This window comes from Gobio gobio, assembly GCF_949357685.1.
Source record: "Gobio gobio genome assembly, chromosome: 4".
In the NCBI taxonomy this organism is placed as follows: domain Eukaryota; kingdom Metazoa; phylum Chordata; class Actinopteri; order Cypriniformes; family Gobionidae; genus Gobio; species Gobio gobio.
In genome coordinates, this window is record NC_137100.1 from 44,879,998 (window position 1) to 44,905,601 (window position 25,604).

The window sequence follows — 25,604 nt, forward strand, 5'->3', positions numbered from 1 at the left end:
TCAGTTTCACTGATCCACAGCATGTGATTGGCTGTTCACTACTGATGTCACAGCTAAATTCCTAAACTCAGGATCAAAGCCTGAGTTGACAGAGGAAGCTGATGATCACTGATCAGCATCATGGGACCAACAAAGCCTGAATAGATTGGTTTGGTTTTGTCAACTCAAAACTAATCCTGTAACCCTGAGTTTGTTAAACTACCATCATGGTACAGGCCCCTGGTGACGTTCTTTTAGCCGCTGGAGGTTGTTGGTATGGTCTTGAGCCTTTCCTCTGTTATAGATTAGCCCTCCATTTAACTTGGCTTTGTACTGCCTGGGTCGAGGAGTTAGTTGGTATGCTGGAATCTATCAGATCTCTTTTCAGGACATCTTTATACCTCAGTTTGGGTCTACCAGCAGTGCAGGCATCCTCCTTGAGCACACTGTGCAGAATTACATGGGGTATGCAGGAGGGGGGCCTTCTGGTGACATATCTAGCACATCTGAGGTGAATACATTTGAATATTAATAATAATAAACTATGCAATATGTAATGAAAAACATCTTAAATACTATAAAAGTGACTTGTTAGCCCTTATATTACCCAATATTTAATATAAGGCTAATAACAGCAACATTAATAATAAATACCATAATGTCCTATTTTTACAGCTTTCATGCACGGTAATTTTTTATAGTAAAAATTGTAAATACGACCGCTTGAAGATATCAGACAAATCATATAGGCTATCACAATCGTGTATTTACCGTAGTATTTTATTTGTCAGTACGTCTCGTCTATTTACACCGGACTGTCTGATATCCATAGCTTGTGTCAAAAATTAAAGCAACTTTTCGGGAGCTTCCTCTGTTTCCCTGACTGAAAATATATTACTGTATTGGGATTGTCACTGGGGAGAGTGCTAAAGCTCCTCAGGTCGTGAGGTTCTCCTTTTGTGAAATAACAGTTTCTGTGGGACTAATGTGTAATCTTGACTCAAATTAATTCATTATGATCAATGCATCATTTGTTATTGTAAAATTGTAGTAAAACATCCGATGCTTGGATTTTAAATCTTTAAGTAAACAACAAAAATGGCAACAAATGGCTGCTTTTATTATGTTCGTTTTGTGATCTCGATAGTTGCCAGTGATTTCTTTCCGATTGGTTTTCTGATAAAACTTCCACTTGTTTAGTGGAATGATGGGTTTGCGTGACGTTGTTCTAGGTTAATTTATCCTTTCTAGAGTAAGTAAATAAATAAAAATAAAAGGTTATCATATTGTCTTGACAAACATGCTTTATATAACTGCCTTTGTTCTCAGCTATGAAAAAGTAATATCATCTTACAATGGATTCATTATACTGTAACAGTATACATCAGTTACTTCACCCACAAATGAACTAACTTTAAAGAAATACAATTACTGTTGCATTTTTCATACCAAAAAAAAAAAGTTGAATTTGAAAGAGAAACTGTGATGTAAAAAAACTTGGTTAGCCTCATGTAATTTTATTCTAACTTGTTCTAATTACCACTATCTGAGGAAGCCTCTAACAGAGAAATGATTTAGTCTCTTTATATGATTCTACCGTTTATTAGGCCAACAAGAACATCCTGATTTAGCCAACTGCAGAGGAGCTAATTGAGGCAGCCAAATTTAGAGCCAAAGTTAAAGACATGCTGATCCTCACTAGATAATAACAGAGTAGATGTGTTTAATAGAGTTGTGCTGAATCAAAGTCAGACCTTTCACAACTCAGTGACAATAAAAGATACACGTGCATAAGGCAGACTATATCTTATAACATGAGGGCATTTAACCCATGACATATTGCCTGACTGATTTTGGATGTTGGACTGTGGATGTTTTGGATCACTGCACACTGTAATTTTGTGGAAGCCAGTTTCCACCTCAGAATTAAAAAAAAATGGCAAAAACGATAAGGTTTAAATTAAGAAATAAAGTAACATTATTTAAACATTTTGATATATATATATATATATATATATTTATTGTTTTACTCTGCGGCAGAAGCAGACTTATTTATATACACAATGAATATATAAAACTATTGTTCACTCTTTCATGGAAACGGTATTCCCAGGTGACTGTGGCCTCTTTCAGCAGGATAAAGCGCCCTGCCACAAAGCAAAAATGGTTCAGGAATGGTTTGAGGAGCACAACAAGTTTGAGGTGTTGACTTGGCCTCCAAATTCCCCAGATCTCAATCCAATCGAGCATCTGTGGGATATGCTGAACAAACAAGTCCTATCAATGGAGGTCTCATCTCACAACTTACAGGATAAGTTGTGAACAAACAAGAACAAAATCAACAACTGCTCCAACTCTCGTGCACTTTTCAAAACATTCTCTTCGCTCCTTTGTCCCCCCCCCCCTCCTTCGTCAACTCTTACAGCTGATGACTTTGCATCATTTTTCACAAACAAAACCTCTTCCATCAGCAGCCAATTCTCCACACCACAAACCGACACACACATCTCAACGACCATCACACACATGCTCCCCTCCTTCTCTCTGCTCTCCGAAGCAGATGTCTCCAAACTCATTCTTTCCAATCATCCCACTACATGTCCGCTTGATCCTATCCCCACTCACCTCCTTCAGGCCATTTCTTCTTCTGTTACTCCTGCACTCACTCACATTGTCAACACCTCTCTTCACACTGGGACTTTCCCCACAGCATTTAAGCTGGCTCGGGTAACCCCACTGCTTAAAAAACCCTCTCTAAACCCGGCACTTTTAGAAAACTACAGACCGGTATCCCTTCTACCTTTCATTGCAAAGACACTTGAGAGGGCTGTGTTTAATCAGCTCTCTACATTTCTTGAACAGAACAATCTCCTGGACATCAACCAATCCAGTTTCAAAAGCGACCACTCAACTGAGACTGCCCTGCTCTCAGTTACGGAGGCACTGAGACAGGCAAGAGCAGCCTCCAAATCCACAGAACTTATCTTACTGGATTTGTCTGCTGCTTTTGACACAGTTAATCACCAGATCCTCCTGTCAACTCTCATGAAGATGGGCATCTCAGGAACCGCTCTCCAGTGGTTCAAGTCTTACCTCTCAGGTAGGTCCTTCAGGGTGTCATGGAGTGGTGAAGTGTCTAAGTCACATCATCTAGCCACTGGCGTTCCCCAGGGCTCAGTGCTTGGACCACTTCTCTTCTCCATCTACATGTCATCATTGGGATCGGTCATTCAGAAACATGGCTTTTCCTATCACTGCTATGCCGACGACACTCAACTCTACTTCTCATTTCAACCTGATGATCCATCGGTTGGTGTTTGTATCGCTGCCTGCCTAACAGACATTTCAGCCTGGATGAAGGTACATCACCTGCAACTCAACCTTGCAAAGACAGAACTGCTTGTGGTCTCAGCCAAACCAGCACTGCATCACAATCTCTCCATTCAGCTAGGATCATCAACCATAACTCCGTCCAGGACAGCCAGGAACCTTGGGGTTGTGATTGATGATCAGCTAAAATTCACTGACCACATTACTGCAACAACCCGGTCCTGCAGATTTGCACTATTCAACAATAGGAAGATTAGACCCTTCCTATCAGATCATGCCACACAACTACTGGTACAAGCTCTTGTTCTCTCCAGACTGGACTACTGCAATGCTCTTCTAGCGGGCCTTCCGGCATGCACCATCAAACCCTTGCAACTGATCCAGAATGCAGCGGCGAGGTTGGTCTTTAGTGAGCCGAAGAGAGGACACGTCACGCCTCTCCTCATCAGTCTGCACTGGCTACCAATAGCCGCTCGCATTAAATTCAAGGCACTGGTGCTCGCCTTCAAAACATCCACTGGCTAAATGTACAGGACTTAAAGGAACTGCTGCTAACATCTTGGTGCATGATACCACAGCACACCTTCGGGGGTGTACTGGAGTCCATGCCTCGACGGGTCAGGGCTGTTTTGGTAGCAAAAGGTGGACCAACACAATATTAGGAAGTGGCCATAATGTTAGCACATACATATACATACATTCAATACATAGTTGACTGATTCCTGTGTAGGTCTATGCACATTAATAGTTACGTGCAGCAAGAACAAGAACATGAACATGATTGTTGTTCTTTAGTCCTCAGTGTGAATCAGGGGTCTCATCAGAAACAAACTCACATGGACCATTCCAATCTTGAAGAGGAGGGTCCAGGACAACGAGAGGGTGGTTTGTCCTTGAACACTGATAATATCGCCATGACCAAGCATAAGTAAGAGCCTGCAGTCTTCCCACTCTCCGTTATGCGGCTCATACATATGTAAGATTAGAGAAATCTGATTGAAATTGCATGGAAGAAACACATAAGCCAAGGGCACACAAACAGACAGTAAAATAGCATAGCGCACCACAGAGAGTACACCCAATGGGAGACACAGATCACAGACCTCACTTACTGCTTAAAAGAAGCCAGATAACTTCTGTTTGCTTTAGGCATTGCATACCTATTGTCAGTAGTGGATATGTAGAAAAAAAAGGATTCTTTAATTGTATACCAGATGCTTGGATTTAACATTAAGAAGATGTTTGCCTGGAGCTCAGCAATAACTTTATCACACCTGTACTTGTGATATTCTCAGTCTTTGGTGATACACATGAAAAGGTATGGAATAATCTTGAGCACATAAAGGAACCTACACCGGTGCCTTGAGGACTATAAAATGGAATCCAATTCTGGAAGGGCTGTTCCTGTCCATTATTAATGTCCCTCTTAATACAGCTGATGTTAATTTGTTCAGTTCAAATGTCTGGATTCTCTCTCTCTCTCTCTCTCTCTCTCTCTCTCTCTCTCTCTCTCTCTCTCTCTCGTTGGCTCTTTTTATTTCTTTCAGTCTTTGATGTTTCAGGAGTGAGGATTAAAAGCTCATCACAGAGAAAAAAAATTGTGCCTCAGCATAATTTCTAAAACCATGACCTGAGCGCTAAAGCCTCTGTAGATGTTTCGACTCCACAGTTCAGATCCAATAAAATGAGCTCCAGGGCAATTTAAATGTTTTTTATTTATATTATCTTTTATTATTAAATCTAATGCCAAAATTGTGCAAAAAGCAACTCATTAGTTCACGAAACCGTCTGTAAGTTTCTTGAATGACAGAAAGGATTGAGTAGACTATATACTCCAAATATGAATTTAGTAAATGAACCATGTAAATGAATAAAAGTTTGAGTCATTTTTTATTATGTTTCAGTTTATTGATCACCCCTGGAGTGTACTTGAGAAATACCCTTTATGTTCAGTATATTGAATTTCAAAAGCATGCTGTTACTCCTTACTGCAAATATGAAAATCATGAAACAATGTTTTTTTATATAGAGATCAAATATACTTTGCCCTTTAGCTGCCATTATTAAAATGAAGCTATACTTCTATACTTCTTCTGTATGTTCCCTAGCACTTTTCAAAGCCTCTTATAAATACTCTAATAAAATGCTTGCTTAATAAGACAGAGAAATGTGGCTCTCTATTTTAATCACTAATGTTTTCTCTAATAAACATGTTTCTCTAATACCTGAGCTCCTATTTGATACACTTTGGAGACAAAAACTCCTCCACAAATCTGGGTCTCCACACAAAATTAGAGTTCCTACTCCATGTCTTGCCACATTTGGATTGTGCCACATTTGCACAATTCTTCAGCAATTAATCGCCTCTCAATATTTCAGCTGAACAAACTTTACATATTGCTCCTCTACCATTTTTGACGATAAAGTGCATCCACACTGAATTCACATTGTGTGAACTCTGTCACAGTCAAAATTATAATAGTTTCTGTCAGTGACTGACCCTGCATCCCAAATCAAAACCTTTTTTTTTTTTCTCGTTTCGCCCAAATATATTCTGTTGAATTTTTGGTGCATCACTAAGTGAAATGGGGCAAGTTTCTTATGCCTGAGCTTTGCTTGATATGACAGTCAGAAGTTAAAGTGAATAAGATTCATTTAAATCAATTCACACACATAACACTTTTAAAGGTCCTGTTCTTCGTGATCCCATTTTTCAAACTTTAGTTAGTGTGTAATGTTGCTGATAATACCTGTAAAATTATAAAGCTCAAAGTTCAATGCCAAGCGAGATATTTTATTTGACAGAAGTTCCCTTTCAAAGCCTACAGCGAACGGCCGGTTAGGACTACATCCATGTACATCCTGCTTTAATTACGTCAGTAGAGCAGTTTGTCGACTAACCTCCGCCCACAAGAATACGCGAAAAAGGGGGCGTGGTCTTGTTGCTCCCTCGTGGAGAATAGGAAGTGTTACGTTCGGTTCGGTTGCGTTTTTCGCCATGTCGTTCAGACGCTGTTATTTTCATCCCGGAGTCAAATCACCTTTGTTTGGCCTTCAGGGGCTGTAGTTTGAGCGAGTTCGTCTCCCTGTTATGGTAAGAGGCGTGACCTTTCCGGGCAACGTGAGCTAAGCTGCTGTCGAATCACAACACGGGAATCGCTGGCACAATCAGAACTCGTTACGTATTTCTGAAGGAGGGACTTCATAGAACGAGGAAATTCTCAGGCCGTTTTGAGGACAGTGAAAACAGCAGTATACAGATAAGTAAATTGTGTGAAAAATACTGTGTTTTTTTACACATGAAACATGAACACATGTTATATTGCACACTGTAAACACAATCAAAGCTTCAAAAAAACACGAAAAACGGGACCTTTAAATAAAATCATTTGAGATGGACAGAGACTCGTTTGAGACCAGAAGGTTTTAAGGCTAGATAAGAGGCTAGATCATTCAGCCCTCATGGGACAATCCAACTGAATGACATGCTCACTCAAAACAAAACCAGAATTAATATTTTACACTAACCAACAAACTATCTTGTCGTACTCCATGCCTGCCTGGGCAAATACCGGTACATCATGTTCCCATCTGGGTTAGTTCAGGTTACGGCTCTGTTGACGAGTGGCCATATAACTACACCATTCAGTGACCACAGGGAAACACTCTGTAATACAGCCAAGCTGCTATTCCTCACAACACAGATCAGCGGACATGCACACATAACCTCCAATGAGCAATCACAGAAAATGTCTAGAAAGCAGGCTAACAGTGTAGGAGCTATATTTACTAGTTGTTACTACTGTCATTGTCCTTGAACAAGGCACTTAACCTCTGGTCCCTCCAGAGGGATTGTCCCTATAATAAATTCACTTTGGATAAAAGCATCTAAAATGACTAACATCAAACAAACAAAAGGGCAGAGAGAGACAGACAGGATGTAGACAGAAACCTGGTCTCACCTCGTAATGTGCCACTCTCTGTGACTCTGAGATGAGCTGAGCGCTGCACACTTTGCAGTAACTGTCTGTGAAAAGGCCTTGATCCACCTCTGTTGACTTCATCTAGACAAAAAAAAACATTGTTTTGTTTAAGCACTTTATTATACACTTTCATCATTAGGCACAAATCAATTTGAAAATGATAGAAACCACTGCACAGCTATTTTAGACGTACTTTAGGGAAAAACAGTGCACCGTTAAGGAAACGTGTCACATGAATTATTCATGAAGACATGTTGTTTCTGTCACTTTAATTATTTCAGCATGTGTCACATATTAAAACACAGAGCAAGCACAAGGTCATGACATGTCTCTATTGGAGCTGCTTTTCACTTCCAGAACAGCTTATAAACAGACTGCAGGGGTTTAGAGCAACAGATAAAAGCCTTTATATGATTTTTATGTGATGAAATATATGCATTTAAAATGGCAATCCAATGCAAAGCACCAAAAAATAAAATACATTTTCCTCAAAGTTAACTTTAAACCTCAATACCATGTGCTTTGCAGAAGATAAGTGAACATGTCAAGGGTTTAAAATTCCCATATTAGTAGCAGCCAAATACAGGTAGAGAGGGGGAAAAGTAATAAAGAGATAAAAGGAACAGTAAGAAAACTTTTTTTATATAAATAGAACTGCTTTTTTGATTCTTGGTTTTACATTTGGAAAATGCTAGAAAGAAAAAACTTTACTGGTTTTGTACAATTTATTTGTGAGTCCTGGATATTGTAGGAACTGATCACTCTGTAGTTGTCCTTTGCACACTTTGCCTAGTATAGGACTAAATTAGTGTCTTTATTACTACCAGCTAACAGCTGCACTGATGTGGAGACAATGCTTTAAAAAGCCACCAGACTGTGGGTGCTTCTCAAATTCAAAAGCTGCGGCCTAGTAAGGCTCTATATCTAGGCTGCCACATCATCAAGCTCCATCAAAGGCTGTCTCGATTTGAAGGATCCTTAGAAGGCAGCCTTTATCTTGTGTTCTTCGTTTTGCTTATTTTGAAGGATGTATCAAGTGTATCCTTCGCATCCCAATTACCCACAATCCTTTGCACACATTCCAATTCACGAATAAAGAATAAGCTGACAATGAATCTTCACTGAGTCTGTCTAATTTCATTATATAATGCAATATAAAAAAATATTTCTGAGATAAAGGCTTTGTTTTTCTCTTGTTTTTGTTGTAAATTAACCCCTTAATGCTAGTTCATAAATGTAAACCACTGGGAGACATCAGACAGTTGTCATTTACTGTACTGCATTAATAGAAAGTCAGTTAAAGGCACAATATGCAATTTTCGCCACTAGAGGTCGCTTATTCAAAGGTTGTCGTTTTCACTTCCACAGCCGATAGAAAGGAATCCAGTGGACTTGGGCAGAAATCATGTTCACGGATGAGCTAATGTATTACATTTGAACCTGGCTGCTGGTGCGAATGCTAATGTAAGACACCTGCGATCCACAAAATGTTATTTTTTTTTTTTAGAAAAAGACAAATAGAACAGGTAAGTGCTATATTTATTTGTTGTGCTGACGAAAAAGATGTGTCTTTAGACGTTTTTTGAAAATGGCTAAAGACTTAGCTGCTCGAATGGAGATCGTTCCACCAACTGGGAACAGTCCAGGAAAAGGTCCGTGAGTGATTTCGTGCCTCTTTGTGATGGCACCACGAGGCCGCGTTCACTTGCAGAATGCAAACTTCTGTAGGGCGCTTAAGTCTGAACTAGTGAATTAACCCAGCAGGCACCAGACGTCAATATGACGTCAGATTGACGTTGGACCCCAACGTCGGACAGACGTTGCATTTTGGTTGAAAATGAAAATCGGGTTGACGTCAGAACACAAGATCAGATTGACATTGGGTTCTGACGTCAACCCGATTTTAATTTTCACCCAAAATGCAACCTCCGTCCAACGTTGGATGTTGACGTCAATCTGACGCTGGGTTCTGACGTCAATCTGACGTAGGGTTCTGACGTCAACACGATTTTCATTTTCAACCAAATTGCAATGTCCGTCCAACGTTGGATGTTGACGTCAATCTGACGTTGGGTTCTGACGTCAATCTAACGTTGGGTTCTAATTTCAACCCGATTTTCATTTTCAACCAAAATGCAACGTACGTCCAACGTTGGATGTTGACGTCAATCTGACGCTGGGTTCTGACGTCAATCTGACGTAGGGTTCTGACGTCAACCTGATTTTCATTTTCACCCAAAATGCAACGTCCGTCCAACGTTGGATGTTGACGTCAATCTGCTGTTGGGTTCTGACGTCAACCCGATTTTCATTTTCAACCAAAATGCAACGTCCGTCCAACGTTGGATGTTTACGTCAATCTGACGTTGGCTTCTGACGTCAATCTGACGTTGGCTTCTGTCGTCAACCCGATTTTAATTTTTAACCAAAATGCAACGTCTGACCAACGTTGGACATTGACGTCAATCTGACATTGGGTTCTAAACTCAACACCAGATTGACATCAACCTCCAACATTGGACAGACGTTGCATTACATTCATATTGAAACTGACCATCATCTCATTTGTCATCAGCCTGTGGATATAAAAAGAAAAGGATTTAAATGTCCAAATAATTAATAAAACATAACACATTATGAACCGGTTGTCATAGTTTTTGTCAGGTTCGTCATATCTAATGCAGATGTCACACTGGTTCTACTCTGGTGCTAGATGGCAGGTTTGTATCTTCTGGCAACACAAGTGATAACATGCAATTCCAAAATCTATAACCTAAAAATCTCTTAACATTTACTTAGGTCTGTTGTGAATATGTACACAAAAAAGAGAAGAAACAACTGACTGAGCAATTATTAGATGGAACCAAAAGCAATGGTTTTGGATATTTCACACTATGAATTCAGTGATATCACCAGTCTGTAATCGTTGTTGTTGCTGCTTCTTCTTCTTCGCTTGTTTTAATCAAGAGATGCTGTACTCATTCAGGAGATGTGTAATAGCGCCCCCTACCGTATAACATGGAAAGTGGAAAATATCGTAGAGATAACTAAAGACAGAAAAAAAAAAATCACTCACGACTCTTGACGGAATAACTTTTAATAAGGGTTAATATATATTTATATGCAGTGATATATAATTTAATGCAGACTATGCAGTAATATTTTACATTTGATTACTATTTGTGTACCTGAAAATCTAGTTTAGACCTATATTAGCCTACATCATTTGTATGTTTGTTCTGCTGTATTGATTTGTGCTGTTGCTCGTAATTTGATTATTTGTTCTTATTTTATTACTGATTTTCTTTAACAATATTTAAAATATATATTAGTTAGGCTAGTAGTTTTTAGAGTCATAACCTTATTTATTAAGGTTACATGGATCAAAAACAACAAAAACAATACTGGGCTTATTTTATTTTATTTATTACTTTTTTTGTGGTGGGGCCAGTGAAAATTTTGGCAGGGCAAGTAGAAAAAAATCCTTATATAAAAAATGAGTCCTTATAAAAAAACATTTTTTTAAAACAATGGACGCTTGAGCTCCATGTAGAACGGAAAAGGTGACAATACTAAACAGACAAAATTAGGGTTTTTTTTTCTTAAAAACAACTAAATCCGGAGAAACAACTCAAGCAAAGCCTCCTTGGTTGTGTTGTAAATAGTTGTGTGATGAATAAATGTTGTTTTATATTTATTTACCAAATGTGCACTCTTGTCATTTCAGCTCACAGTAGAAATGCACCAATACAAACATCAGCCTACTGCGCGCCGCGTCTGACAACACCATGTATCCATAACACGCCCGCTCCTCGACACTAGTAGTTTCGGGAGGTCTACTTCACTACAAATGTGTTAAAACCAACAAAATATCAGCGTCTAATGATGTTAGAGTTTGCGAGAGCGAACTTTCATTCACTTCGGAGCCGAACGGCGTTGATGAAGCAAGACTGCTTTTCTAAAAGAGAGCCTATCTGCAAGAGAGATGCCCCAGAGAACGAGAAGGACGCTCTGTGTTGGCGAAAAGGCACAATCAGCGCGACCGCATGTTCACCACTGCATCAGCATAACAAACTGCTGTTCTCACAGCAACTGTCGGTTTGGTGAGGGCGTTTGTTTCAGTGAGCGCAAACACAGGACTGCACTTACCACCTGTGTGTTGCCGCGGTCTTCCCCTGGGTGCTTCAGCACTGTTTAAAGAGCGTTTCCTCACAAAAGAGCAACACGGGTGTGACACTGCGTCTTTTTCAAGACGTCTTTCCACTCGTGCGTTTCTGGATGCGGTTGTTTCCTGTCCTGACGGCCACGATCCCTCTCGCATAAACATGTTGAGACTGTGTTCGTGGGTGATCCATGTTCTCTCAGGGGAACGGGATCACGTCGACGCGCTGGTCATCTCACCTTCCGCGTGAGGGTTTGAGTGTTCAGCGCGCCGTGTGCCGTCTGGCTGCCGGGTGACTCCACGGCAACTCCGCGCGCGTCACTCGGCGCCTCCGATGCACGGTCGAGACTATGATGCCTCAAACGGGGTTGAGTCCCTTCGCTAGTCTCTTTTCTGGTGCACCAGAGGGGGGACTATTTTGGCTGATAAGCCTGGGTGACCTGAGGATTACAGTGAGGCTTCCCCGCCGCGTACATCTCTGTGGGCCCCTCACTCCTCTATCGCATCACAAGCATGTTGAGACTGTGTTTGTTTTCTCATGAGAGCATAGCCACGTCGGCGCGCTGTTCATCTTGCCTTTTTCATAAGGGCTTGAGTGTTCAGCGCGCCGTATGCCGTCTCACGGCCACACCCACTGTCTCACGTGTCTGCTGGTAGCTTACAGATGGGATTGCTGGTCCTTAAAAGGGGACCTAGCGTTTCATTTGGGGCTCTAGCAGAGGACAGATGTCAACCGCTGCATCGGAGAGAGGGCTGTTATGTGTTGAAAATGAAGATGATGCTGAGATTCCCACCGTAATAGTGGGCGCTCGTGCTGAATCAGATTCATACTTGACAGCCATGCTCTTCCGGATGGCTGAGGCATAGTGCAACGCGTAAATCGCCTTGCCTGCCCCTTGCCTTTTCTCGGATGTGCATTGGAAGGCTTTGGCATTGTGGAACTATTGGTGCCAAAATATGGAACACCAATAGGGCCATAATCTGTATTAAGTTTTCCTCTCTCTCACTACCCTCATCGGTGGGGTGGCAGTGCCACCGGCAGGCCACCTCCGCCCTGCTTAGTGAACGAGGGTAGTTCTGAGCCGAGGTTGAGCTGCGCACAGCGCTGGCCCTTGGCTAGACGATGTCCACCCTGGTCCAGAAACACAATTGACCCGGATTTGGTCTGGAACTGTTCTTCCCCGGAGGAGGGCTGGGTGGAAAACCATTAGTAATTCTGTTCCGCCACTGATGTTAAAAACAGCCAGTGGTACCCAAATAAAAAAGAGCAGTTCCAATACCTCTGGGTCTCGGGAGTTCAGGAATGGCAGCGTGTGACGCTACAAAGCCTCGCCGCTTTCATTCCCCTCCCCACAAGAGGGCGAGAATGGCAGTGTGTGACGCTACAAAGCCTCGCCACTCTCATTCCCCTCTTCTCAGCGGTGCGTGGACAACAGTGCGCGGCGCTATGCCTCGCCACTCTTGTTCCCCGCTGAGGAAGGAGGTGAGGCAGACCGTGCGCAACGCCACAAAGCCTTGCCACGCTCAGCCCCTCCTTCATTTGGGAGCGCGCCTGGCGGTGGTCGACGCTCCCATGCCTCGCCACCCTCAGACGCCTCTCCCTTCGCCAGCAAGGGGCGCCGGCTGTGGGAAAACACTCAAGCGGCCTCCCCACACTCGCACGCCCCCTCCGCGGACGCAGGTAAGTGTTGCACAGCACACTCAGATCCCACTTCGGGCCGCTCCCATGCCGTCCGAGTCGGATCCCTGCATTCCGCGTCGCTGCCACGCTGCGGGTACGTCTGTGGTTAATCCCCTTGCTCGGTGTCTGGAAGCCTGGGGCTGTACCATCAGACTCGGCTATGCGATTCAGTTCACCCGGCGTCCCCCTAAGTTTGGAGGCGTTCACTTCCCAGTAGCGAAGGAGAACGCCCCCGTGCTCCGGGCGGAGATCGCAGTCCTACTGGCGAAGGACGCGATGAAGCCGGTCCCTCCAGCCGATATGAGGTCCGGGTTCTACAGCCCGTACTTCATTGTACCCAAGAAAGGCTGCGGGTTATGGCCGGTCTTGGACCTGCGATTCCTGAACCGGTCCCTTCACAGGCTGCCGTTCAGAATGCTAACGCAGAAGCGCATCTTCAGGTGCGTCTGTCCCCAAGATTGGTTTGCAGCGATCGACCTTTCATTCTCGATTCCCCTCGACCGGCCCTTTATGCGCTTCGCGTTCGAGGGACGGGCATGTCAGTACCGCGTCTTGCCCTTCGGCCTGTCCCTGTCGCCCCGCGTCTTTACGAAGGTTGCAGAGGTGGCCATTGCTCCCATGAGAGACCATGGTGTTCGCATTCTCAACTACTTTGACGACTGGCTGATCCTTGCCCAGTCGTGAGAGCAGTTGTGCGAACACAGGGACAAGGTGCTCAGTCACCTCAGCCAGTTGGGACTTCGGGTCAACTGGGAGAAGAGCAAACTCTGTCCCACACAGAGGATCTCTTTTCTCGGTATGGAGATAGACTCGGTCGCCATGACAGCGCGCCTCACAGAGGAGTGTGTCCAGTCAGTGTTGGACTGCTTGAATTCGTTCAAAGGCAGGACAGCGGTACCACTGAAACATTTTCAGAGGCTCCTGGGGCATATGGCATCCGCAGCCGCAGTAACGCCGCTGGGATTGCTTCATATGAGACAGCTTCAACGTTGGCCACACGACCGAGTCCTGAGATGGGCGTGGCGCAGCGGTCCCTCCGCGTCCAAGTGACTCAGAGGTGCCGCCAACCTTCAGCCCGTGGTCGGACCCTTCGTTTCTACGGGCGGGAATTCCCCTAGAACAAGTGTCCAGGCATTCTGTTGTCTCCACGGATGCCTCATCCACCGGCTGGGGTGCCACGTACAACAGGCTTGCAGTTTCGGGTCTGTGGACGGGGCCTCAACTGCAATGGCATATCAATTGCCTCGAGTTGTTAGCAGTTCGTCTTGCACTCAGCCGCTTCAAAGTTCCGCTCAGAGGCAAGCACGTTCTGGTCCGTACGGACAACACTGCGACCGTTGCGTACGTCAAAAAACAGGGTGGTCTACGCTCCCGTCACATGTCACAACTCGCCCGCCATCTCCCCTTATGGAGTCAGAAGCATCTGAGGTCGCTTCGTGCCATTAGCATTCCGGGCCTGCTCAATCGTGCAGCCGACGAGCTGTCACGTCAGCCAGTGCTTCCGGGAGAATGGCGACTCCATCCCGAGGCGGTCCAGCTAATCTGGAGTTGTTTCGGGGCCGCACAGGTAGAACTGTTTGCAGAGACGACCCACTGTCAGTGGTTTTATTCCTTGACCGAGGGAACCCTCGGGTCGGATGCCCTGGCCCACAGCTGGCCCCGGGAAGAACGCAAGTAGGCATTTCCCCCAGTGAGCCTTCTTGCGCAGACACTGTGCAAAGTCAGGGAGGACGAGGAGCAATTCCCGTTGGTCGCTCTATATTGGCCCAACCGGACTTGGTTCCCGGAACTAGTGCTCCTTGCGACAGCACCTCCCTGGCCCATTCCTCTGAGGAAGGATCTCCTGACTCAGAGACGGGGCACCCTATGGCACCCGCTTCCAGACCTCTGGCCATGTCTGGTCCCTGGACGGGACGTGGAGGTTCTAGGTGACCTACCGCAAGTGGTAGTTGACACCATCACTTCCGCTAGAGCCCCCTCTACGAGGCGCCTCTATGCGTTGAAGTGGAACCTGTTCGTCGATTGGTGCTCTTCTCGCCGAGAAGACCCCCGAAGATGTTCGATCGGATCTGTGCTTGCCTTTCTACAAGATGGGTTGGAGCGAAGGCTGTCTCCCTCCACCCTCAAAGTCTATGTTGCCGCTATCACCGCTAATCATGAGCTAGTAGATGGAAAATCTCTAGGTAAGCACGATCTGGTCGACAGGTTCCTTAGGGGGGCGAGGAGGTTAAATCCGCCTCGTCCTCCCTCCATACCCTCTTGGGACTTAACTCTGGTGCTAACTGCACTACAGAGAGAACCCTTTGAGCCTCTGCAGTCAGCTGAGTTGAAAATTCTGTCGTTAAAGACAATACTCCTGACTGTGTTGGCCTCCATCAAGAGGGTAGGGGACCTGCAGGCATTTTCGGTCGACGAATCGTGCCTGGAATTCGGGCCCAGTAACTCTCATGTGATCATGAGACCCCGGCCTGGATCTGTGCCCAAGGTTCCCACTACTCCCTTCCGGGACCAAGTGGTGAGCCTGCAAGCGCTGCCTTCGGAGGAGGCAGACCCAGCCCTAGCTTTTCTCTGTCCCGTCCGTGCTCTCCGGACTTACGTGGACAGAACGCAAAGCTTCAGGACCTCAGAGCAGCTCTTCGTCTGTTACGGAGGACAGCAGAAGGGAAAGGCTGTCTCCAAGCAGAGGATGGCCCACTGGATAGTGGATGCCATCGTCTTGGCTTATGAGTCCAAGACGTGCCCTGCCCGCTCGGGTTAAGAGCCCACTCCACTAGGGGTGTTGCCTCTTCCTGGGCGCTGGCTCGTGGCGCCTCGCTGACAGATATTTGTAGAGCTGCGGGCTGGGCAACACCTAACACGTTCGCTAGATTCTATAGCCTCCGTGTAGAGCCGGTATCTTCCTGTGTGCTCACTTCCCATAGTCAGTAACACCGAAGTGCCTGTTCTAGTGTCGGCTTGCTGCGCCATTCCCTCCCCTATGGTAGACGGATGCCCTACGGCGAGCCCGTGTCTTTCCCTTGGCAGAGTCTCCTCTGCCGTCCCAGGTACGTGTTGTCCCCCTCCACTAATTGGCCGGGGCCACCCCTGGGACTTCCGTATGTTGTGCTACCCACGGCTAGCCCAAACGTGTATTCTCCACATGGTAACTCCCTCTGGGCATGATGTGGCTTCCGCAGAGGCCTTCACAGGCACGCTTTCCCAGCGTTATCCAATACAGTCAGCTGAATGGGTCTTGCGGAACAGCAGCTTGGACTCTCCCTGCGTGAATTTCCCCGCCCGCATCAGATCGGGGTCTGAGGGGCTCATCGCTGGGCGCTGGAAGTGGTAGTAACTATGGCGTTTTCCATAGGGATCCCAATTCTGAAAACTGAAAGGGAACATCTCGGTTACGTATGGTAACCCTCGTTCCCTGAAGGAGGGAACGGAGACGTACGTCCCGTCGCCACAGTTGCTGTACCATCACTGCTGGTTGAGCCACTAAGTTCGGCTCCTCAGTGAAAAACAGCGTGCATTCGCTCTCGCGCGGGGCGGAGCGCGAGATGCAAATCTCGCACGCCAATGGCCCATTGGCCTGTTCTCTATTTCACAACCTAAAACCAACAAAGGATCAACGTCTAATGATATTAGAATTTTGGTTACTTTACAACACAACCTAAAAACAACTAAATATCAACACCAGCTGACTTTGGTAATGGACGTCAAATTAACGTTGGCATTAGACGTTGGCTCAAAGTTAGATTTTGGTTAGTTAATACGAAAACCTAAAACCAACAAAGGATCAACGTCTAATAATGTTAGAATCTGACGTCAATATGATGTTGGCTTGAGACTTTGGCTCAATGTTAGATTTTGGTTAGTTAATACCACAACCTAAAACCAACAAAGGATCAACGTCTAATAATGTTAGAATCTGATGTCAATATGATGTTGGCTTGAGACATTGGCTCAATGTTAGATTTTGGTTAGTTAATACCACAACATAAAATCAACAAAGGATCAACGTCTAATGATGTTAGAATCTGACGTCAATATGATGTTGGCTTAAGACGTTGGCTCGATGTTGGATTTTGGTTAGTTAATACCACAACCTAAAAACAACTAAATATCAACATCAGCTGACGTTGGTATTGGGGACACGGAGTCCCTCCTGGTATTGGGGACACTAAATTTTTCAACTAAACATCGAAATACATCTAAATAATAAACTAAATTAACCATTTAAACTAAATTACTGATCAAATTATTGATCTAAAGCCCACACTGTCACTGTATGATACTTGAAATTTTTCCAGAATGGCTATACAGCTGAATAAAATTATGCTGCATTATTTTCCTGTTTAACACTGTAAAGCTGCTTTGAAACAATCTACATTGTTAAAAGCGCTATATAAATAAAGTTGACTTGACTTGACTTGACTATTGGACGACAAATTAACGTTGGCATTAGACGTTGAGCTGACGTTGAATTTTGGTCACCTGACGTTGCAACCAAAATGTAACCAAATATCAACGTCTTATGACGTTGTGTGCCTGCTGGGAAGGTATATTGGTGCAGAGTCAGCAGGCAAACATCAGTGCCTTGAATTTGATAAATACCATGATGCCCCTTGCATTCTGGATCAGTTGCAAAGGCTTGATAGTGCATGCTGGAAGGCCCGCTAAGAGAGCATTACAATAGTCCAGTCTGGAAATAACAAAAGCTTGGACAAGGAGTTGTTTGGCCTGCATCTGATAGGAAGGATCTAATCTTCCTAATGTTGTATAAAGCAAATCTGCAGAACCGGGCTGTTGTAATAATGTTGTCTGTGAAGCTTAACTGATCATCAAATCACAACTCCAAGGTTCCTGGCTGTCCTGGAAGAAGTTATGGTTGACAAACCTAGCTGTATAGAGAAGTTGAGATGAAGTGCTTGGTTGGCTGAGACTACAAGCAGTTCTGTCTTAACAAGCTTGAGTTGAAGGTGGTGGTCCTTCATCCAGCAAGAAATGTCTGTCAGACAGGCAGAAATGTGAGCCGCTACCATCAGATCATCTGGTTGGAATGAGAAGTAGAGTTGATTGTCATCAGCATAGCAGTGATAGGAAAAGCCATGTTTCTGAATGAAAGATCCTAATGTAGATGTAATATAGATGGAGAAGAGAAGTGGTCCAAGCACTGAGCCCTGAGGAACCCCAGTAGCAAGAAGTTGTGACTTCGAAAGCTCCCCTCTCCACGACACCCTGAAGGACCTACCTGAGAGGCAAGACTTGAACCACTGGAGTGCAGTTCCTGAGATGCCCATCTTCATTTGAGTTGACAGGAGGATCTGGTGGTTGACTGTGTCAAAAGCAGCAGGCAGATCCAGCAAGATGAGTACTGTGGATTTGGAAGCTGCTCTTGCCAGTCTCAGTGCTTCAGTAACAGAGAGCAGGGACGTCTCAGTTGAGTGGCTGCTTTTGATGCCGGTTTGGTTGTTGTTCAGGATGTTGTTCTTAGCGAATAGAGGTGTTGATGATATGAATGAGTGCAGGTACAACTGAAGAAGAAATGGAGTTGAGTGGGGATAGGATCAAGTAGACAGGTAGTAGGATGATTGAAAAGGATAAGTTTGGAAATGTCTGTCTCGGAGAGAAGGAGGAGAGAGAGTGTGTATTTGTTATGATATGTTTGCCAGTTTGTGATGTGGAGAATTGTTCACGGAGAATTTTTTTTGTCTTTAAATCAAACTTGGGTCTTCAGCCGTCAAAGTTTAAATCCCGTCTGGCTCATGCACTTTCTATAATGTTTACAAATTTGGTCAGTAGGCAGTCTTTTGTGGCTGTTCAAACACATTCGACCACTTGAGCGTCTACACTAGGAAAGCAATACAGTCAAATGTGTTTTCTACTACCTCTGGAAATGGTCGAAAGTGGACAAGCTCAAAACGTTTTAGACCCTGCTTACACCCGTATTTAGCGTTGTCCACTTGTGATCTGATCGCCAAAACGCTTCTTAATACCAGGTGTAAACAGGATGCAGTCATCTAATTGAGAAGCACTGTGTTTGAAAGCAGCTGCCATGCTGCACAGTTAGTCACTGATTTAACAGACAGCAGTTCTGTATGAAGGCACCTCCTAAGGAAACTGGGTTAAGGCCAAGGGAGGTCTGCAATACCTGGAGAGAGCACATGTGGAAGTGTGCGGCATGTTTGATGCCATCTTTGATAGGGGTGTGACGAGACACTTATCTCACGAGACACGACATTGGGTTCACGAGACAAGATTTTTACATAGTATTTTTAAGAAATGCTCAATGATGAAATACATGAATTGTTTGCAGGTGCATTTGAAATGTTTTATCTCATCATCTTGTAATGAATGTCATTTCAGTTCTACTTTCTGAGTATGAATTATCATGTGCAGTAAAAGACAACAAGCACTGTAAAGGTTTTGCCAAAAACTCAACTGACTGGCTTATGTCCTGTATGGTTGTCTCTTCAGACCTTAGAACTGCACATGAGCTTCTTTTGACCTCCTAACTGAACTCATTCCCACAAATTGATCATAGATTTTAAGTGCAAACAATAACCATAATGCCATAATCAAAGTACTCAATATTCAAAGTGCAAATAGAGACCACATTTTTTTTCCCAAGCATGATACAGAGCTAAGAGATGGTTACAACGAGATAGCTTTTTTATTGGGGAGATATTTGCATGCCTCAGGGAGCCGCTTTCAAACAGCATAACGTATTGAAGTTTGAAGCTCCCGTTTATTTTCACTTTCAAATTCGCGATCGTGCGTACTCTGAATAGGGAGCGGTGGTGCTGAACGCACATATTCAAATATAAGTCTAGCGCTTCTGCTGCGCAACGAATCCTCCGACACGGTCCAGTCTACTATCATGTAACACACTCATAACACACGCTCCATGTCTTCTCGTCACGTGATCAGTGCTGCACACTATGTACGACTCAGAATAGCTCGTTTTGGATGAGTTGATGGAATTGAAGCGACTGTTCACCTGTTATCCACCTGAATTAAATAGTTTTTATTTCTATAAAAAGCAAAACTACAGTGGAGGCGTAATGTAAATGTAGCGTTGGCATATTCTATCCGAACTTCACCCTCACACTCCCTCATGACCAGGTCATGACAATATGACACGAGACAGCTTTTCACCTCGACGAGAAATCGGAAAACTTGTCAATGGCACGAGATCTCATCACACCCCTAATCTTTGTTCAAGGGAACAATGTTCTGCTTACACACGCCTTCCCACGCAAACAGGATTGTGGGAGATCATACATCTTTGCTGCCGTAAAAAAATGACCAGGCATCTAACAGGGTGGGTTTTAGCGGACTAAATTATTGGAGAAGTCCTCCATACTTCACCAGAGAGAAGTATGTTGATGTTGTTGTTTCACTGGAAACAAAAAAAAAGGAAACATGCAACAAAACAAATATTTCACAATAAGATAAATACCATGCTCTTAAAATATAAATGGGTGAATGTCATTTCATATGTGCATTAAATTAGATTTTTTTTCTTTACCTCAAATAACAAAAAAGCGTAAAAGAATGGATTATTCACCAATAAATGATTCTGGGTTTTTTTACTTTGGTGTTGCTGGTTCTTCTCTTGTAGCCTTGCTCTTTGCACTTTTTTTATTTTGTGCAGCAGCTCTAGTTGAGAAGCCAGATTAAGACACTGGGATTTCCACATTTTTAGCATGACCTGATTTGCAAATGCTAATGACTGCAACTTCTCTCAAACAGAATAAATAAACATCCTGAATAGTTTCCAAATAGAGTCGGTTTGTTACACTTATTCATGCATACATATTTGATATCACACCATTACAATATTCAAGCTATTCAAATTAAATAATAATTTTTTTTAACTTCAGTGGCTCAAATCTCTCCCAGGCTGTCGCCAATATAGACATTTTCTAAATCTGCATCAGATTTAGAGAGCTCAGGTAAATTTTCAATAGTGCTCAGTTGCTCTCGCAACTCTTAATTTCAGCGTAGGGCAATGTTCAAAGTACTTTACTGTTTCAACTTGTGATTTATCTACAAAAACATGCAGTAGCACCTATACGTGGTCTTTCGGCCTCCTTTTGTTTGTGTCCTCAGTTTACCCATCATCAGAGAAAAGGCAACCCTCTCTGACAAACGTCTGTAGATGTGCTAAATTCAAGACAACAGTTTCCATTTGTGTCTAGTTGCTCTAGGCATCAGATAGGCATTCCAGCAGCATAAGTTTAAAGATATGAATGAGAATAAAACTATAAGAGATAACCCAAGCTGCTGCAGAACAGGGGAAGAAGGGACATAGAGAATGAAAAGAGAATAAATAGAAAGAGGGTGTGGGGAGAGGAGCTCACTCTCCCACTCTGAGAAAGCTGTGCATAAATTCAGCAGAACAAAATAGGCAATATGCCATCACTGGAGCCCAAGGACCATTGCTCTGAAGAACACATACACACACAGCATACATCTAAGAAACAATTGCATTATTAATCAGTCTGAGGCCTGCTTATAGGGAGAGAGAGGGGGAAGACAGAGTTGAGGAGTTTTCTCCCTCATTTAAAGAGTGGAATTGCCATGTGAATGGGATTAAAAGACAACATAATACAAATTTACTCCATTTCCTTTCTTAATCAAATGTCTCTGGCTTTATTTTGCATGATTAATCAGTGCATGTTTTTCAAAATCTTTAAATCAAAAACGTTCTTTGCCTCTGCTACTGTCAAATGGATCACAGAACAAGCGAAAAGCACTACACAAATAAAAATAACGACTCAAACTTCTTTCCTGATATAAACAAGGAGGTTTATAATAGATTTTCAAACTTTTCAATAAAAAGGGGTCAGTAAGATTTTACTGTCTCTTGTGCTCACCAAGGCTGCATTTCTTTGATCAAAACATGCAGTAATAAACCGTATTATTGTGAAACATTATTGCAATTTAAAACAACTGTTTTCTTTTTTATTTTAAACTGTAAAATAATTCCTGTGATGGCAAAGTTAAATTTCCAGCAGCCTTTACCTCAATGTTACATGATCCATCAGAAATCATTCTAATATGCTAATTTGGTGTTGCTTAACATTATTGAGTGAAATCATTATGTTTTTTCCAGGATTCTTTGATGAATAAAAAAGTTAAAAAATAATAGTTTTTTTTTTTGTTTGTTTTTTTGTAACAGCTTAAAATGTTTACTGTCACTTGGTAGTTTTCCATCTTAAAAAATGTTCCATCTTAAAAATATATCTAAACTACGACATGCCTGTATGCTCTCAATACAAAATGCTGCACAGTAAGTTTATGGGTCATGACCTCAAGGCTAGATTATTGTAATGCTCTACTGGGTGGTTGCCCCGCATGCTTAATAAACAAACTCCAGCTGGTTTAAAACGCAGCAGCTAGAGTTCATACTAGAACCAGGAATTATATGACCATATTAGCCTGGTTCTGTCAACACTACATCGGTCAGCCAGAACTAGGAACACTTCTCATAACACCTGATGTACTCGTTACATCTTAAGAAGAATGGAATCTACACTAATATTAGTCTCTCTGTTCATCCCAAGGTTTACTGTAGTCAGCCGGATCCGGGCCATATCAAGATCAGATGGTGGACCTGCGTCTAGACATGACCAACGCATCCCGAAGTGTCAGCAGAGACCGTGTGGAACTGGACAAATATTCTGAATGTTCCGATCTTATCTGACTTCTGACTTGTAATGTTTGCCTGAACCATAATCATACACTGTTTGTTTGTTGGCCAGAGGAGAACTGGCACCTCGACTGAGCCTGGTTTCTCCCAAGGTTTTTTTTTCTCCATTATGTCAACTGATGGAGTTTTGGTTCTTTGCCACCATCGCCTCTTTTGCCTTTGGCAAGAATTATGTTCTTTAAAACATAAAAAATACACTACCATTTGTTTGGGGTCAGGAAGTTCTTTTTATTTTTCACACAGAACTGTGTTTGTGAATGGCGTTTCATGTGGTGGTCTCTAACCAAATCATCATCTAAAGACTAGACAAAGCCAAGTGAACAGATCTTACCATCGAGCAATCAAAGTCTATTCCAAACCACACAGCAACTGCATTAAAACTGAGAGGACAAAATATGATTTTGATTACTGTGCGTGTGTGCTTAGAGTAAGGAGCATGCATGTGGGATGCAGCAGGAAGTGCAGAGAGGGCAGTGCAGTGGGCGGCACTGACAAATGTTCCGGCTGTCAAAGGTGTGCTGTAATCAGTGGGGGGAGGTACTGAGCTGGACACCAGCTGCTTCAAGGTCTTCAGCTGGAGAAAGTCCCAACACTGCAGACACACTTTCAGAACACACTCACTCTATAAAACATAAGGAAGTCACTGATGCTCCACTCTCAAACTCCTAACCAGTTGGCTGCTTTGGCTTCTTTGACCTCAACCCTAAGGTCAAACATTTATATTCAGTACAACAGCACTCCTCCTCATGTGATATGGCTTAAGTACATTTGGCTATTTTCTCCAATGATTTACAAAAGGCTCAAAAGGATGCAACCAAGCAAAGCAGCATGCTAACCAATTCAGTACGTTTCCAATCCCTGCTGGTGCTGCAAACAGGCACGCACAGTGCTGGTTGCTGAGTAATGTCCTCATGTCCTACTTGAGCTCATTAGCATTCTGAAGCAACACATCCCAATGCACAGAGCAAAGCAACTGGAATCACAGGGAGAGAGTCGGTGTGTCCTCTATATTAATAAGAAGAATTACCATAGGCAGCAGCAGGCACATGCACCGATGGACCCCAAGTGGTGCTCAAGCACCTGGCCCTTTTGGCCTCTGACTATATAAGTGCCCTTTTTGCAAGTCATTTTTTAATTTTAATTTTATAATAAATTTAGCCTGTGGCATCAATTCTCTATTAAGTGTGTGCCAGACAAGTTATTTTTAATAAATTCTGTGAGCCTGCACAAGCCCCTCCCACTCTCCGACATCCCTTCGCCACCACAGCGCTGTGCAGAGCAGGCGAGCAGCATCCACGGCTGCCTTCATTGGTGACAGCCAGGTGATGACCGTGTTTGCCCTAAACTTCGACACGGTTTGTCACCGCTGTGAAATTAAACCACTATTAAAACATCTCGATACAGTTAGCATGCTAGTCCGGCGTTGATGTAAAATAGTGTCATGCCAGGTCGGAAATGCTGCCAAAATGAATAAAAATGACCCCAAAATTCAGGATATTCAGGAATTGGCCTTGTATGAGTTCTTGTATTTTGTGTTTAAGTTAAGCTACATCAAATGAGCAAGATTGTGCTATTTCATCGAATATTAGCACTATTGCAATTCCAGCATGTGATGTTAATTTTATACAACAATTCAATAAACAATAAGTTGGATTATATGAATAGAGAACTGTTATACACAACATTTTCAATTTTGTTGCGTCTCCCAGCAACAGTGGTTTCGTTCTTGAATGATTCACCGTTTTTGAACAAATTGGGTGAGTCAATGACTGCATTTACATGCATGTTCTTAAGCCGATTATGCTTAATAAGCAGACAACGCTAAGTCATGTAAACGCGGTAACCCGTTTTCTTTTAGTAAGGTCATTAGAGGTCGGCCGATTCATCGTTTTTGCCGATTAATCGGCACGATAGCTGATTGGTGGAACAATCGATTATTGGCAAAAATCCACACCAATATTTTCCGTGTTGCGTCCGTTGCTGGAGCGGCTGAGACGGGTGCGCTGCCATTACACAGTACAAGAGCTCTGAGAAGGGCCTGCTGCCATTATATAGCACGAGAGCGGCCTCTAGAGGCCAAATAAAAACTCACCCATGCCTTGTGTTTACATTCACACATGAGGCTGCACGCAGCGCTTCACGGAGAGATCTTGACACATCAGATGCGCGTTTAAAACACGACAGCGAAATTTTATGAATACAGAACACTACAGTATTTGTTTCCAAATCATTATAAAGTAATTAATTTCTTGACTAGATGCTGCATTAACAGGTAAAGAACAGCAGTGTGTATTGTCAACGAGGCTGAGAGAACGCTAACATTAGCGCTACCTCAAGCAGTTAAAACACTGTGATAAAAACACACGCAAGTCAGACCTAAATGTTGCATATATAAAATTAGTGATGTGAGAACCAAACTGAATATTCATGCTGCCGACAGAAACATAAACAAAGCAGAAGAGCATTCATTTTTTATTAGATAATCTCTTTCTAAAAAAGCAGACTGTTTGGATTCAAATGAAATGGTAACACTACAATAAGATTCCATTTGTAACATCAAGTAAGGTTAATAAATGCTGTGGAAGTATTGCTCATTGTTAGTATGTTAATTTCAACATTAAATTGAGTTAGAATTTTAGTTTTTATCTGTTAACCTTGGTTAATGCACTATGAACTAACATGAATGATCAAGGTACCATTGTATTGCTCATATAATACATGCTGTAAAAATGTATGCATAATGCATATAGTTCATGTAAGCTAATACAT

General features: G+C 43.1%; 1 protein-coding gene across 1 annotated transcript in view; it reads right to left on the reverse strand.

Annotated features, from left to right (window-relative positions):
* The window catches only part of zmat4a (zinc finger, matrin-type 4a), a 181,268-nt gene that overhangs the window by 134,850 nt on the left and 20,814 nt on the right, over positions 1 to 25,604 (reverse strand). The window contains exon 2 of the mRNA XM_079814692.1: positions 7,272 to 7,373. Within this exon, the coding sequence (XP_079670818.1) occupies positions 7,272 to 7,373 (102 nt within the window). The remainder of the gene's footprint in view (positions 1 to 7,271; positions 7,374 to 25,604) is intronic.